The sequence below is a fragment of the Dromaius novaehollandiae genome, chromosome 3, assembly GCF_036370855.1.
Source record: "Dromaius novaehollandiae isolate bDroNov1 chromosome 3, bDroNov1.hap1, whole genome shotgun sequence".
NCBI lineage: Eukaryota > Metazoa > Chordata > Aves > Casuariiformes > Dromaiidae > Dromaius > Dromaius novaehollandiae.
The window spans coordinates 72,525,813-72,542,867 of record NC_088100.1 but is presented as its reverse complement, the minus strand read 5'-3'; the positions used below and the strand labels follow the sequence as shown (position 1 = coordinate 72,542,867).

Here is a 17,055-nt window from a genome sequence, read left to right as displayed (position 1 = left end):
TATCCTGTTTTAATGAGCTACATTTTTATCAGCACCAGATTTCTTCCGACATTTATCACTTAATCACTCACCATTATGGGGTCTTTCCATAACTCCTTGAGGTCAGATTTCTTTTCCCTCTGATTGATATTCTCCGATAAATTTGTTACTTCACTGTTAACCCTTCTTCATTATAAGCAACAGAATTTTCGGCACAGATCTCTGTGCAACCCTACTCAGGTTCTCCTTTCACGGAGAAAACTGACGGTTTTGTTCCTACCCTTAGTTTCCTATCATTCATCAGCCCAACCTCTGTTTTTCTTCCTGAGAGTTTAGGTACGTGGGATTGTCTTATCATTTGTTTATTGACTGAGTCAAAGAATTGCAATAGGTTTGAGAGGAATAGCCTCCTCTGCTAAAACTGTGTTGATTCTTCCTCTGTGTATCTTTTTCTATTTGCTAGTTGTGTTCTTCATTATAGTGTCTTCTAATGCTAACTGGCTCTGGCAGTTTATTTGTGTTCATTTAATCCATTTTTTCTAAAACATCTTTGACTGTCGCTTCATTTTGAGACTATTTTTTCTGACCTGTGCCCTCTTTAGAGCTTTTCTATATGGGAAAGCATCCCAGATCTCCTATGGTATGTTTCTTGTCATACTTTTTTTCATTCCAAGCATTCTTAAATGCATATTACTGCTCATTTCTGGGCAGAATTTGCTCTCAATTCAATACACACAGAATTTTAGTTCTCTTTTTTTCTATTATAATTGATATCCTTGGCTGGACAATAAGGCTTTTAACATTAATAGAGCCATGTATTAGAGAGCTGATGTTCTGCAGTGTTTATATGAAGATTTCCTCTGTCTGTCATGCAATCTGATTTTTTTTTTTTTTTTTTTTAATGAGTAGTACAAATGGTCTCTAGGATCCAGCACTTCATTTAATAAGGCAGGTGCCGGGTACAAGGAGCCAGAGATGTGAAATTGTTCCTTAATTCTCTCCGTAGCACTCTTTTGTTCAGCAGAGTTACTAATATCTGATGTGAATACACCTCCATGTAAAGAATTTCTAACTGTAGGAGTAGTAAAGCACTGATATGAGTTAGAGAGGATATGAACATTTTTATGAACAGACTGGAGAAATATTTGACAGCTCTGGCTGAGATAAACTTGCTTCTTCCTTAAAAAAAGGATGAACTCAGTGGCTTCTTGAGGTACTCAGTTTTCTGTTTCGGTTAACGCAGCAGCGTTTCCTCACTGGCTCAGCAGCAGCCCAAAGTTTGCTGCCTCCCACGTTCAGGCAAGGGGATGTGCCTGTTACTGTATGTGATCACTCCTGCCAGTGATAACTTCATGGTACGCTGCCAGCCCATTAACTTCATTGTTGTCATCACCAGGCTGAGATGGTGATCTGTAGCTGAATAACTTTCTGTGCTCCAGAATTACCTTTCGTGAGCATAAATTGCTGGATTTATCTGTGAACTCACTGCTTTCCTCCCAAGCATCTGTTGACTAGCATCCAGCAACTCTGCCTTAGTGAGGGTTGAAAAATCGGTGCGGTGGAGAATATTTCCTGTTCAGCATTTGCAGAACTGAAAATATCCCATCCCTAATTGACTTTATGAAGGGTCATCATCTGAGCAAACTAATTTTCCAGGTTCATTTATGAAAAAGTGTTAGTAAACAGAATTAACAGATGTACTGTCACATACTGTCTCAGTGCTGTTGGTTGCCACTGGGATTCATTCTCGATTGCTGTCTCGGTTCTGTATTTTTGGTCTTCCCTGGATCTGTGCCCTCTACAACAGGACTGTTATTTAATGTTTATACATTTCCTCCAGCTGGCAGGTAGTTTCCGCCCCCCCCCCCCCTTTTTTTTCTTTTTGGCATAATTTCTTTTTTCTTTTTTTTAATATATTTCCCATCCTAAGAAGGTTTGAGATGAAAAATATAAAAGTGGTGGAAGAGAAGGATATGAGAGGGTCCCTACCTACAATAATAAAGTTCCATTCTAATCAGTAAAATTTGTCTTTTACAAATTAAGAATACAATTTCTGATAAAGGAGGAGAGATAACGATGTATAAGATCGAGAAAATATTTAGGTGTATGTATTTATAAATTAAAAAACAGGGATCTGCAAATGGATTTTATGTTTGTCACATACAAATAGTGGTGTTGTGGACAGAGTTGATCACCTCTGCTGTGTTAATGCCAACAAAAGTATATATATGAATGAATAATTTATGCCTGTGCTAAGTGGAAAATGTAGGCGGTTAGCAGAAGACGCTGTTTTGTTAGCTGCTGCTTCACTTGCTAAGATGCCAGGAAGAAGAGCTGAATACATTGTTGGCAGAAAAAGCAAGCAAATCAGCCCAGCCGAAAGAGTCCGTCAAAAAGAAAAATGTGGGAATTAAAGTTGGCAGGATATTTGCTTATGTGGTCTGGGGGAAAAAATGAAAAATATATACTAAGCCAGAAAAAAGTGGAAAATCAATTCAAAGAAAACCCAGAATTATCTCTTACAAAACAACCCCCTCCCCAGAATTCTATCCTGATGTAAAGAGACCACAGCTGGAATCTAAGCAAGCCATAGTCTACCCTAGGTTAGTTTTAAAAAGTCAAGTTTCCTTGTTAGAGCAACATTAAAAGGAGACTTAAGTGAAGGAAGCTTCCACTCCTAACACTTCTCCAGATTTCAGACTAGATTTTTCTCTTGAGTAGTTGTGCTTCTACAGTACAGGCTTTTTTTGTCAAAGAAGAATTATCTCCTACTGTGAAACAAGCTGAAGTTTCATTAACTTGCAAGTATAAATGTCCTACCAATGCTGTTACTCCCAAAAACTATCACAAATATGGAGGAGTGGAATAAGAGTTGCATATATTCCTTGTCATACTATCTGTACTGATATTTAGTGTTGACCTTAAGGTCCTCCTCAACTGCCAAGGTTTCTGTAAGCTTCCTATCCCTGTCCTCTCTCTCAAATGCAGCATTAATATGTGTCCAAGCTACCCTGGACTGTGTGAAGTAGAAATAGCTGGTAATAAATCTGTAAACTGCACTTGCAGACATAGGTGAAAAAGGCTTAGCAGAAGCAATTGCTGCTGTTCAGTCACACAGCGCAGTGGCATGCTCTGTCTGCACCAAAGAAATGGGTCCCCAGGGAGTGACCCTACACCCAGGAGCTGAACACCCCCCCCCCCCCCAGCCACAGAGGTGAGGAGTGAAATGCTGCTGGGGCCCACAGCTATGCAGCTGATACCCACATAATGGAGATTAAAGCTATTTGAGCTTGTTTGAGCAAAGTCATAGCTCTAGAAAGCAGCAGACACGCTCAGAAAGGGCGTTTGAATTGGTCTGGATATTGTTTTGGATACAGAGATAAATACTTCTCAGGTCTAAACATGCTAGTGGGTGAAAACTCACTAAAAGAACTAGAGATGAAACTGAAGAAGATTACTCCCAGGCTTGCCAAGATTTTATCACAAATACCACAAATCCTTTTAAATTTTATTTTCTCGAGTGCACTACAAGCATTTGCAGCCAACTTCCTCCACCCTTTCTCCAGATGGCTGGTGGACTTCCCCCTCACTGCAATGAGTGAAAGCTTTCTCTCTTGTATGCTCTGTACATCAAATCTCTGCATTGGTACCATTTGCCTTTTTTCTTCTCATTAAAATATTTGCATTTTCTGAAAAGACCCAAGAAGATGAAATAGGAAGAGCTTAGAAAAAGGAAACATGGAAGGGGAAATGATAAAAATGCATTTTTTTATGAGATGGGATTATAAATACACAGAATCACTGTCATATTAAACTTTGGGGAGAGAGTCTTGAATGGCTACTAAATAGTCCCCATTACAGCTGTCTACATCTTCACTAGGAAAGTTCATACAGCACTGAAATCCCTTTTTAAAATGGAAGAGCAAGCTGACCACACAACTGTCAGTGCGTTTTTAACAAAGATCAAGTGGCATCAAATCCCTCATTTATTTCAAAGGCAAGTGTAGCAATTCTACCCATGAAGAGGATTTCATGCTAAAGAATAAGCAAAAATACTTCTTTTAATTTTATTTAGATTAAGCATTAAGAAGTAAATTTTGGGGGAAGTTTTTAAAATGTGTATTTCTTTAAAGAAAGATCTTTCAAAACAGAGAGACTTATGTTCCCCTCTTCCCCTTTTTAATATATTTTTTCTCACATACATGGTTGACTTGCTTCAATTCTCCATATGGGGTCACTGTATGAGTCTCTGGGCATATCAAATATGTGTCACTCTCAGAGAGGGCACAGAATAGGTTTGAAGCCTCTTAGCTGGCAGTGGCTAACTAAACTGAAAGGCTGATAAGGAAAAGAACTAAAGTGTGAGCATTTGAATGTTGTTTCTGTTCGTAGCTATCTGGTTTCCCCAAAACAATTTTGTGTGTCATAACATCTCTTAAGATTAGTTTCACATATAAAGCCCTGTGAATACATAGCAGGGTCCATCCTCCGAGTGGTTCTCATTGTCTCCTGGTGGCTGCCCAGGGGCTTTGTGTAAGGTGCAGGGCTGGCCTTAGTAGTCCTTGACTGCTGACATTAACGTTGTACCACCATCTCTCAATGTCCACAATTTCTCCTCTCCTGTGTGAAAGCTGGTCACCCAGGCACTAGAATCATGATGGTAAGTCTTAGATGAACAGCCCCACATGTGAAGTGAAGAGTTAACATGATTTGCTGGCAGAGACGTGGTTATAGAAAGCATTTGAAGAATTGGGGGAGGGGATCAATTTCCAGATAATAAGGAGTGACAGTCATTGGGGGAAAAAAGTATTCAGCAAACCATTTTTAAGAGCACATTGCTTTGTTTTACAAGAAGGCGTCTGATCTTTGAGTACAGTGGCTGGAGGGCAACCTTTTGCATCAAACAAACTGTCTCTATGGGGTGCTTTTGCTTTTCCTACACGCTGCTACTAAGAGTCCCTGAAACCTTTCAGAGGATACTCCTCTGATGTTTCTGGTTGTTATTGTATCATTCACTGTGAGTACACTGTGGTTACAGGGAACTGGTGATGAGAAGACTGATTTTTCAATTTTTCTCTTTTCTTCTCTTTATTCTCTAGTTGCTTTTGCTGCTACTTTTTTATACAATGCATGATTTAGGTTAAGGTGGAGAGCAGAAACGATAATGACGCTTTTCTGGGAATTTAAGAGATCAAAGATTTTTCAAAAAGCATGTTTCAACTACTAACAGCTATATGGAAGAAGGAATTTAGATACCTACAAAAGTATGAAATATCCATGCAGCCTTTTGCTGCCATACACAAAGCATTCAGAATTGTATCTCATAAAAAAAAAATAGACATACAAAGTGAGAAAGAGTTGAAAGGAATATTATCTGTGACTAAAAGCTAGTTTTAATATGGAAACCTTAGCTCAACTTTAAATGCAGTGTTTGTCACAGGCAAGGAGGAATCCGTTTTGTCTTTGTTTGGACTCCAGTCCTGACAGCAGGTAGGTGCACGCATGAGCTTCAGCATTGCTGCAGTGGGAGCATTTGGGTGCAGCAGGCAGTTACATCCCAGTGCTGGTGAGAAACGGCCTTATGATCTGGGGACCAACTGTTTCCCCGTCATTGTGATGACCACGCTAACAAAATACCTAAAAGAAACGAACAGTGTGCCTGAAGTCACTTGGTATGGCCTGCATCACTCTAGTGGGACATATGCTACACAGTCGTTAAATAGCAGTGTTATAGTGGGGATTATGGCACTTCTGTGAGATGGGCTGAGACGAGCCCATTTTGCTCACTGTCCTGGAAGAAGACTGGCCAAATGCAGGGAAAAAGGTTTTCTATTGCTTTGCTGAGCTGGTGGAGCTTGCACAGGAGTCAGGGGGCTGTCAGAGCTAGTGCGAAGGGGTGGTTGGGGACAGAAGCCCACAGCAAGATCAGCTCTGCCGTCTCATGGAGCTCCACCCCAAAGTACCCACTTCTTGCTCGGGAGTCTGCCTTTGGTGTCAGAATAGATTTGGTCACCTTGTGGCGGTCTCCAGAGGACATTTAGATGTCTCAGAAAACTCCCACACAGTTTGGCACAACCCACTACAACTGGCAGTCCTGCTTGGAGGGGCTCAGTACCAGAACAGCATGGACAAGGAACTGCTCAGCTTAAGCTGTATTGGCAGTTGGGAAGTGACACCCTGCACCTGTGGACCTCAAGGTGATCCGCTGCCAATGCTGTTTGTCTAGGTTCACGAGCAAGTACCAAATTCCTCCTGAATTTGAAACAAACAGGTCTTCATGATACTATGTGGCTCTAATTATTCAAATATTTGATTGAGATTGAATAAGAACATAAAATATCACCTAAGTAAAAACTTCTTTACTTAGGGTTAAAATTATGTATTGCATTGTAATTTATTTTCCACAAAAATGTGTAAATGACTTGTGTTGCTAAATAACAAACAAGAAGTCATTTCACATTTGTATTTGAAAACTGTAATTCCAGCTATGCCTTGACTTTCCAATGTCTTTGGAGCAAGGTATGTATTTCTGCAGCCTTAAAAAGTAGGAAATCATGTCTTTCCTTCTTTCAATTCTTACTTACATTTGCAAGCTGTATTCTGAGCTGTCTTGTTTCCATTTTCTTTCTCATTGCTCTGTGGCTACTCAGAACTCCCTAGCCAGGGGTCGGAGTAGTCAGTATTTCAGTATAGTTGTATTTAGTTCATATGATGTAACTCTGCCATAAGGATGTAACGGTCAGCTTGACCTCTTTACGAATACTGAACAAGTATGTGAGAAAACATTTAAAAAGCAGTTAGGGGATTCTGAGGGCTCTCAGTAGAGCAGAAGAATTTTCCTTGGCTGAGGAGTAGACTGTGCTATTGACTGTAGCAGTGTATTAAGAACAGCCTTGTAAGCAGGAGAGGTCACTATAGACTGGGCTCACTCATGGGTTTTCCACATAATTTTATTTCCTTTCCTTTTATGGTTATGTTCCTACTTGAAAGGTATTTATTTAGTTCACTGCTTCCTCTGTAGCCTCCATGACACACCTTAACTTCACATCTGTTACCTTCAGACTTAAATAAGGAACATATGCTGTGACTGGATTGTGAGTAGAGTTTCTCCTGATTGCATCACAAAAGTTGCAGTATCCCAGCCAGGCAGCACATGGAAAGACTGTTGTATTTTTAATTTTGATTGTGAGAGAAGGAAAGGCTGTTTATATGACTTCCCATAGATTAATGGAAAATTAATGGAAAAATATTTGCAAGATTTACGTTTGTATGTATTTGAGTTATGATTCCTCATTTTATATTGTTAGTGATATTAAGAAGAATTGCCATACATCAATGGCAGAAGCTATCATTCCTGTAATTTTTGGTTGTGACAGTGAGAATCAACAAATAGGGAATGTTTTTAAGCCCAAGAATGTTTCTTTCTTTCTTTCTTTTTTTTTTTTTAACTTAGATGCTCCTAAAAAGGAAAGGGGGAAAAGGTGAGTATTTCTATTAGTATTGTTGGGATTTTATATTAGAAAAAAACCCACACTTTCAAATCTAAGATCAAACCTTTTTTTGTCTGGTAGAGTATTTGCAAGGGTTGTTAATTTAAGTAGAGCAAAATTTTACATGCTAGATGAGCAGACAGGGAGGTGGATTGAAAACTGGCTGAGTGGCAGAGCTCAGAGGGTTGTCATTAGTGGCCCAAAGTCTATTTGGAGGCCTGTAGCTGTACCCCAGCAGTCAATGCCAGATCCGATCCTGTTCAACTTACTCATCAGTGACCTGGATGAAGGGACAGAGTGCACCCTCAGCAAGTTTGCTGGTGATACAAAACTGGGAGGAGCGGCTGATAGCCCAGAGGGCTGTGTTGCCATTAGAGAAACCTGGACAGGCTGGAGAAATAGTCAAAGAGGAACCTCATGAAGTTCAGCAAAGTGAAGTGCAGAGTCCTGCCCCTGGAGAGGAATAACCCCATGCACCAGTACAGGCTGGGGCTGACTGGCTGGAAAGCAGCTCTGCGAAGAAGGACCTGGGAGTCCTGATGGACAAGTTAACCATGAGCCAGCAATGTACCAAGGCGGCCAACGGTATCCTGGGCTGCATTAGGAAGAGCATTGCCAGCAGGTGGAGGGAGGTGATCCTTCCCCTCAGCTCTGGTGAGACCACAGCTGTAGTGCTGGGTCCAGTGCTGGGTTGCCCGGTACAAGAGAGACATGGATCTACTGGAGTGAGTCCTGCGGAGGGCTCCTAAGGTGATGAAGGGCCTGGAGTATCTCTCCTATGAGGAAAGGCTGTAAGAGCTGGGACTGTTCAGACTGATGAAGAGAAGATCGAGGGGAGATCTTCTTAATGTGTATCAGTAAAGAGGATGGAGCCAGACTCTTTTCAGTGGTACCCACTGACAGGGCGAGCAGCAATGGGCACAAACTTAAATGCAAGCAATTATGTCTGAATCTAAGGAAAAACTTTTTTACTGTGAGGGTGACTGAGCACTGGCACGAGTTGCCCAGAGAGGTTGTGGAGTCTCCATCGTTGGAGATGCTCAAAAGTCGTCTGGACACAATCCTGGGCAACATGCTCTAGGTGACCTTGCTTGAGCAGAGGGGTTGAATTAGGTGATCTCTAAAGGTCTCTTCCAACTTCAGCCATTCTGTGATTCTGTGAAAATTAAAGAGTTATGGTTTTACAGGAAATGCTTTGAAGTTTACAGTTTTCTGGTAGTATTCACATTCCAGAAGAAACTTCTCACCCAAGAAAATTTCTTAATCCTGTGCAGACTTTTTCTTATTACATGTATGAACTCACTATGGCCAATAAAATGGTTGGTTTCTTATTAACTTAAAGAATAAACAAAAATATTAATACCCTATCTTTTATACATTTCTGATAGATCAGTTAGAGCAGGTCTTGATTTTCATATGAGAAACAGTCTTAGGAAGAAGACACTACTGATGCTACTTAAATTGTGATAGTAATAGAAAGATAAAGCATTACGAAAAAAACTGTTTCTGTTGTTACTTGCAGCAAGAAGCACAGAGGGCCCAATAGATGGGGTGGGGAGGGGGCCCAGAGATGGTCCATGAGAGGCCCTATGTCCTTGTGGAGACAGAAACCCAGCTGAATGCAATCAGCGCGGATTATGGCTGATAGCTGAGGAATAAAGAATTCCTCTTTAGTGTGGAGGGGTGTGATCAAAGTAGCTCTATTGCTTTCTTTCTGAATCTCTTTTGGCTATGTTTGAATGATTTTTGTTAAATGCTCTTCAAGTGATTTAAATGAGAAAAGCTGTCACCCTGGATTTTTTGTCTCCGCAACAAAACTATCTGCCCTAAAAAAGCTGTGTCCTGCTAGGGAAACAAGCTGTTGATGGAAAATGTAGCATTTACATTGTCTAGGATAACAGAATAACATTGCGTAGAATAAGGTAATTTCATCTTAGTTTCTTGTGCTCAGAAAAAACAGAAATTCCTGTAAGTCATGTCAGCAGCAGCAGAAGAGGTTCATTTAGGTGTGTTTAAGTTTTGTAATAATTAACACACTGCTAAATGTTTCACGCTGGAGTACACCTCAGGCCACGCTTTCTTTTGTCACACCTCTTGATAAAAATTGTGATTTCACAGATCATGAAGCTGCATAATTATCATCAAGTAAAATCTCCTCAGAGGGGATGAGTGGTTGCTGGTGATTTATTTCACAAATTATGAGTACATTAAAATATGAAAGGAGAACAGGTGCTGTAAGTGTATTAGAACCATCCAGCAGCTATAATGCATATCATATGTCACTAAGTAATGCTGCTTTTTACTGTAGCCATAGTAAACAGAGATTGAAAAGGGGCAGTACGTTGACCACAGAGTAAACCTGGTGCTTCTGCTATCTGGAACATGAAAAGTGTGAGTTTGTTCCTCGAGTGAAAAATTGTAGGTTTGTGTAAAAACATGCTCATCCTTTATCTTAAACCTCTCTTGAATCAGTGCGGGGAGGAAGGTTTTCTGCTCCAATGCTTTCGTTCCTTTCACAGATCAAGTTGAAGGGAAGTGCCACTTATTTCAGTGATCCTACAGCAGTTTATACCAAAAAAGTGTATTAAAAATCTATTTTTGACTAAATATAAGTTACTTAGTTGTTAAATCTGCAGGATTTTCCATGTGAATGCGTGTTACTTTTATTGTGTGGATGTTTTCTCCGCCCCCATACTGCTTTCAGAAGGACAAGTAGGTTCCTCTTACTCTTTTGTATTGAATAGTGATACTTATTTATCTCAGGGAGTATTGTTTTCTGACTCACTGTATTCATTATTCTTGCAAAGAAATCATAAAGTCGTGAGTTAATGCCCCTTCACCTTTGCACAGGGGTAAAGAAAGAGGAACAGTTCTATGTTGGCTGTTACTAATGTTTTTTTAATCTTACGTGTTTCTTCCTTTTAATTAATCAATTAATCAAGTGGAAGCTGACTTTTTGACATAATTTAAAGTATTTTCAGGACAATGTTTTAGCTATTTATAAGTTTATTGCAGACTTCTGCAGGTTCTTATGAAAACTGTAAAATATGTATCCCTGAAAACATCTCTAATGGTGTTTACAATAAAAAACACAATAACCCTTTACATAATTGCGTTTTTTTAATCCCTCTGTGTTAAAAAAAGCTTTTGGAATCATAGGAAGAACACCTTATCTGTGCCACCTGTAGATTTCTTAGTAATGTTTATAGCAATGAGAACAGGGGGTTGGAAGACACCTTAAAGAAAGAAACTTGAATTCTAAAATTCACGTTATGACCTTCAATCTTTTGGTACAAATTTGAGGCAAGCCTTCTTAAGTATGCTTGAAGGCACTGAGGGTAACAGGAGGGATGGGATATTTATATCCCAATTGGCAATTTTTACATTCACAGAATTTACTTCTCAGCCCCGGATCTTCTGGCATGTTTATAAATTCTGATTTACATAAGCATAAGACTGGGAATGGAAATGGGAATGTTCTTTAAAAAGACTTACAGACCGAACCTGAAACTAGTGAAGGTCGGCATGAGGACTTAAGTTCTGGGAGAAGCGAAAGAGCTTTTCTGAATTGAGGTCTCAGGATGCGATGCTGCCGTAGGCAGCTTGCTTCCTGCACTGCCATGGGAATTTTCATTTCTCACTGACACTGGGAATGCTCTGAATGTCTCCCAGGCTGTTGAGGAATTCTGGCTCTTGGATGATATGTTACCTACTGAAATGTACTCTGTCATGTTTTATTTACCTGATGAAGTATGTATTTGATTAGTCATTGGTTTGTTATTAATGTGTATGCAACCCATTGCATCATAAAAGCAGGTGTGTTTAAACAGGAATGAAAAGAAAGATTACTTTGCAAAGATGAGATTCTTTCATCTTTGCTTATGTTGTATTAAGCTTTTTTTCCTCCAAAAGTCTCTTTGGAATCAGTGGATCTGCTTGGAGAATAAGGATATTTAGGATATTTAGGGATAGTAGAATTCAACCCCATTGAAGGTGTCTTTATTACTGAGCTAAAATAAAACGAGAAATGCAGTGCAGTTCCTCAGCATTCAGTAGCATGCCAAGTCTTTCAGAAATGATAAACAGTTCCTCCTTAGATGAACAATAAATCCGAAAAATGATAAAGAGTTTCTAATCAGCCCTTTTCTCAGTAAGGGTTTACACAAGAGGATCAATTCCGAACATCTGAGGAACATACTGAGTTGTAATCAAAGGCGATATATGCTTTTATATAAAGAGCAAGCTGAATTAGAGTTTACATTTGTTCAGTGCAGTCATTGTATGAAGCAGAATAATAAAAAATTGTTGTCTCAATTTGATTTATTCTGGCTACTTCAAGTTTTCCCCAGAGTATATTTAGAAAGATGAAGAATTAGAAAATAATGTCCTGAATATTTTAAATATTTAAATTTAATCTGAAGGTCATCCACGTGTTCTGTTTTGAATCATGCATTGATCCCAGTATAAAAATTGTGTGATTTGCAGCAAGACATTATAGCACAAAAGAACTTTTTTTTTTCCTCCTTTAGCTTTCTAATAAAATTCAGAAGTATTAAAATGACCAAGTTATTTTTAAGGTACTTGGTATGACCTCAGCACAATTCTTTCATTCTGAGATGACTGTATGAAATATGAGATAAAAAAACAAATGTTAATAGAGTAGGGAAAACACAGTCTTCAGCCTCATTTTCTTTTTTGTCCCCCACAGGACATTAATGTATGTATCCTTGAAAACTACCCTGAATGTTCCAATCCCAGGTTATTTTACATCATACCATATTTCTGTGGACAGCATCCAAGATGCAGGTAAATGTATACAAGGTATTAAGTAATAGCTGTTGCCAACTTTTTGTCAGAAAGTGCTAAAGCAGAGACAACAGCTGTTTGAAGTATAAGAGAAAAGACTATGTATAATATGGCTGTATGGGGTAATTGCATGCATTTATTTTGGAGTAAGAAGGGTGATGTAAATAGTAATGTCCTTTTTTGTTGATTTCACACTTGAATAATTAACCAAATCTAGATATATTTGTTAGGTTTTTGCTACTGCTCCATAATGGAATAATTATATGTATCTTCAAAAATTTCTTACAAAAGCCATGCTTTTTTGTAGCAGTGCTAACAGGTGAAGATGTTTTCATTCCCACATCTCATTTTCGAAGTGTCTTTGCTGTATCCTCCAAATCCCCCCAAAATATATTTTGGCATAAATGAGGGTCTAATTAAGAAACAAAACACATTTATGACTTTATTTTCATTACACATTTTTTTCTTAATGTATTTTGCAAATGTTTATGGGTGTGTATTTAACTTGTATAAATGAGTATTCCCATAAGCAAGTGACATGTGTGAATTCTTTCACAACAAGTCTCTAGGGAGTTCTGAACAGTATATTGAAATATTGTTTCGTAGCATATTATAGGTCCGTTTCCTACTGTTGCCACAAGTCTGAAAAGTAGCATGTCTTTAAAATTAAATTTTCAAGATCAACATTATTGCCTCTTCAGTCGAGTGTGAGGAGTCAGACAGTAAGACCTGCCTTTTCAAAGAAGTCATGGCCTCACTGGGAATACCTGATGTTATGCCCACCAGAAGAGTAGAACATGATTTTAAGAGTATAATTTCAAAGGGAGATCCTAAATCCACGTGGGAATTTGCTGGGAAAGACCACACGGCTTCCATAATGTTACCAGATGTCCATTGCTCAACTGAAATACGTAATGCTTGTCTGTTCAGGCCCAGGGCAAGAGATGAATACCTACTGGTTTTGGCCATGTGGTGGGTACACATCCAGTCGCGTTTAACAGCACGTATGCACACTTCCTGTTGCAAGATCAGATATGTGCTTGTCGTATTACATAGCCTGACTATATCTTAGACAGGCAATGCGTATATTTACAGTCATGACTTGAGGGGACCATACTTACAACGTCCTCAGGAAATGCAGTATTAGGGAATAGCTTCCAGCACAATTCATCTGGCCTGCAGCTGGCTTCTCGCCTGCCAGACCCCAAGGAAAATGTTCATTAAAGAGAAGGGCACAGAGAGGGTGAGCAGTTTGGGCATGTTGGATCCAGCTCTCGTCCCTGCTATCCTGGATGAAGAGATTGTCACATTGTACATCCACTTTTGTCAGCTGATTTCCCATTGGGATCTCACTCAACTGTCAGGCAGACCGCTCTCAGAGCATGGTTATCCAACAAAATGAGTTTAGGATTGAAAATAGCAGCCTTGCTACCTTGCCTTCTGTGACTTTGAACATATGAATGAACTACTTTGTAGCAGAGAGGAGAAGGTCAGGAAACCACCTCCCCATGCTTCCACCGTGGGGTCAGGAGCAGGGCTCACATGATCAGTCACAGCACAAGCCCTTGTCTTCTCCTTTCTCACACCTGCCCAGCATCCAAGCCTGCACCTGCTTAAACTACTTCCTAATCTCACAAGGAGCTCGAAGAAGGACGATCATAGTCTATTTGTTAGAACGTTGTGTTCTTCCAGAAAATGGACCCATGTGAGAATGGAATGAAAAACTGCTCTAAATGAACCGTTTTGAAAAAGTGCAGGCTTAATTAAACAAATTTGAAGGGAAGACATGGGTAAGGTCTGAGGAAAAAACAGCAAAATGAAGTAAACCAAGCCAGAGTGTAAAGCAATAAGCTTTTCCACATGTTATCTAAAGAGCTTTTGACAACTGTAAACTCACTGGGACATAGCATTTGCAATAGCCTAATGGGAGTCAGGGAAGAGGTACGATCTCTGACCACTCTCAGGTAGTGTATGTGGCTCAAATACTCGTCATCCCAGCTGTAGCCTGTGAAGCTTTAGTCTGGGGCACTGGGCATGTCGCTTATCAACAGGAATGCTGACTGCTGCTCCCAGAGACATAAATTAATATGACTAAGTGATTTAGGATTCATGTCCATGTTTAACTTAATTGTGCTTCCGTGAAACTATGAGAGAAGCATAAAAATTTACTGGTTCCCTACCAGTTTCTCTCAGTGGAGGAAACACAGAATAAACTTAAATTGATCTTCAAAACAGGTATCAGTCAGAGCAAACAAATGTGCATCTGGTAGCAGAGCTGAGGGCAGTCATGGGGTAATGAAAAAGAAAGGGAAGGTCCTGGAGACTTCGGCAGAAGTTTAAATTAATGACAAGGCGGGAAAGAGGCTGGTAGATTCCTCTGTGCTTTTTACTAGGTAATAAAAAGCAGTGATTTCTTGCAGCAGCTCTCCTTGTGTTCTTCAGGGGACCCTGCCATTTCCTCAGAGCTGTTCACCACCTAGGGAAGCCATTCCTCCAGTGAGATGGACAGGGTCATGCTTCTGAGTAGAAATACATGATTTCACAAGTGTGAGGTTTTAAATATCTCAGTGGAAGATGTCTAGAGAACTGAGTACTCCTGCACATTGTTTAACCTCGTTTTAAAGTGATCGTGTTCTTACGTGCCACAACAAGTCTAGATGTTTTGTGGAAATGCTCTGTAAGCCGCATAGATGCCTTTTTATTTTCTGTTGGAAGTACAGCACCAAACGCTGAACAGCTTTTCCTGTATTTGTGTTTTCAGCTTGAATTTCCAAGGCAAATGCACATTTAAAGAGCCATTCTTTTTTTTCTCCTGCCTTCCTCTCTCTCTTTTAATTTCATATAGGGAGCCTGGTGAGTGGGCCCTTGAAAGAGCAAAGCTGAACGTTAATGAAAATTTTCTGCTTGTGGGGATTCTGGAAGAGCTGGAGGATGTGCTGCTTTTATTAGAAAGATTCTTACCTCATTATTTCAAGGATGTGCTTAGCATCTACAAAAACCCAGGTAACTTTTTCCATTAAAAATTTTGTTCTTACAGAAACTTTGGCAACATCTGCATGACTGTTCAAAGGTAAGTCTATGTCTTATTCAGTCCATAAAGCAATTTATCTCCCTTTCAGGGAGCAGATTTGATTGACCGGGGAAGGGGGCATGTTCTGCTTTTATTCTTAATGTTAGTGTGTATTTTGCATTTGTTGTCATGCTACATCCAGTTATAGAGATATTTTTGCTCAATAGCAGACAGGAGGAGAATATGGTACAGAACTGACATGAGAGCAGTGCCCAGTTTTTGGATCAGTTACTTCTCTTGGCTTTGTAATTTAAAGTATAAAAAGGCCCGTTTTTGTAGCATGTGGAAGTCTTCTTAAAGGTTTGTGTGGTTCAGTTGCTAAGATTCTTCTGTATGAATATCATCCCAGAAGGAGGCAGAGAATCAATAGAAGGATGCTCTCTTTGCAATCAGCAGATTTCTCTGTGGGAATCCATATGATTTTTTCTGTCGTTCTCTACATCATAGATTTTCACTTCTCTCACAATGTGGGGACCTAGCAAATAGCACAATAGGGTCTTGATTTTCATCAAGGTGACCTTGAAATTGTCAGAAGTGAATTAAGCGATGTCCCAGGATCCGTAAGTGCTGGATGATCTTTCTTTTCTCTGTATATTCTAATACCTGTGCGAGATTTGATCCCATATTTGTGATCCCACAGTGATTTCTTCTGCTCTGGGATTTTTTGTGCAAGACCTGTCTTGTCTAAAGATTCATTTCTTTTCTTCAGTATTCCCCATGTGGATTAAGCTTTATTTTATTTTTGCCAGTCACTTTTTGTCAAGGTAGAATAGAAAGGAAACAGTTTCCTTGTGTTAACTCTCTGTGCTCTACTCTTTTGTTCAGTTGCAGTTTTTCTTTTAGTCATATTTCTTTTGTGATTGTTTGTGATTGGTGCTAATGGTTATAAAATACTAGCCAAATCAGCCAGAATGAAAAAACAAAAAAACCACTTGTGTGCTGCCTAAGAGTTGCTACATAGTTGTCCTCGGTGCACCTTAGACTTGATCAGCAACACCCTCTGCTGTTGCATCATGAAGTGCTGGGACGAAGAGACATTATTCTCTCTGCATGGTGACCCACAAAGCAGCAGATATTTAGGGCCAGGTATGGTGTCATTCAAAAGATTGCTTCTATTGTGACTGATACTTATGAATTAAATCTATCCAATTTACAGTTTTGTGTGCTAACCTGCTGCTCCACCTGAGATTCAGAAGTTAATTATGGCAGTCTTTCTACTCTTTGTATAAAGCAGATAAACCTTTTGGGGAGCTTGTTTTTAAAAACTGAATATATTGAGATAAGAAAAATACAGTGAAGGCCCCTGTACAGAAGGGTAATATATTGCCAGGCTAGTGAATCCCTGCACCAGAATCTACTGCAATAAGTTTGAAGCAGAAGGTAGTTGAAGGAAGTAAGCTTCCATTCAGTATTGCGTTAGGGGTATATATAAACTGGAAAGTAAAGTAATAAATTGGTGATTGTCATCCCACTGATGTCATGATCTAAACCAAATTAAGAGCAATTTACCTCCTACAGTAGGTAGTAAGCCACTGGATATTGTCAAGCCCATAAAATGCCAGGGGCTCCAGAGGGTGGCCTTTGGACATGCCTGCAGCTGCACTTCTTGCTGTGCTGTTCAGGCCTGAAGACTGCTTGGAGGCCTCTTGAAAAGTGTTTAAGATATGTCTGTGGAGTTCTGGGCTAACTTTCTTCTTCCCAAAGCTGGGA

General features: G+C 39.6%; 1 protein-coding gene across 1 annotated transcript in view; it reads left to right on the top strand.

Moving 5' to 3' along the window:
* UST (uronyl 2-sulfotransferase) overlaps nucleotides 1-17,055 on the top strand; it is a 175,194-nt gene that overhangs the window by 125,469 nt on the left and 32,670 nt on the right. Inside the window, exons 6-7 of the mRNA XM_026100281.2 lie at nucleotides 12,178-12,275; nucleotides 15,121-15,278. Coding sequence (XP_025956066.1) covers nucleotides 12,178-12,275; nucleotides 15,121-15,278 — 256 coding nt within the window. The remainder of the gene's footprint in view (nucleotides 1-12,177; nucleotides 12,276-15,120; nucleotides 15,279-17,055) is intronic.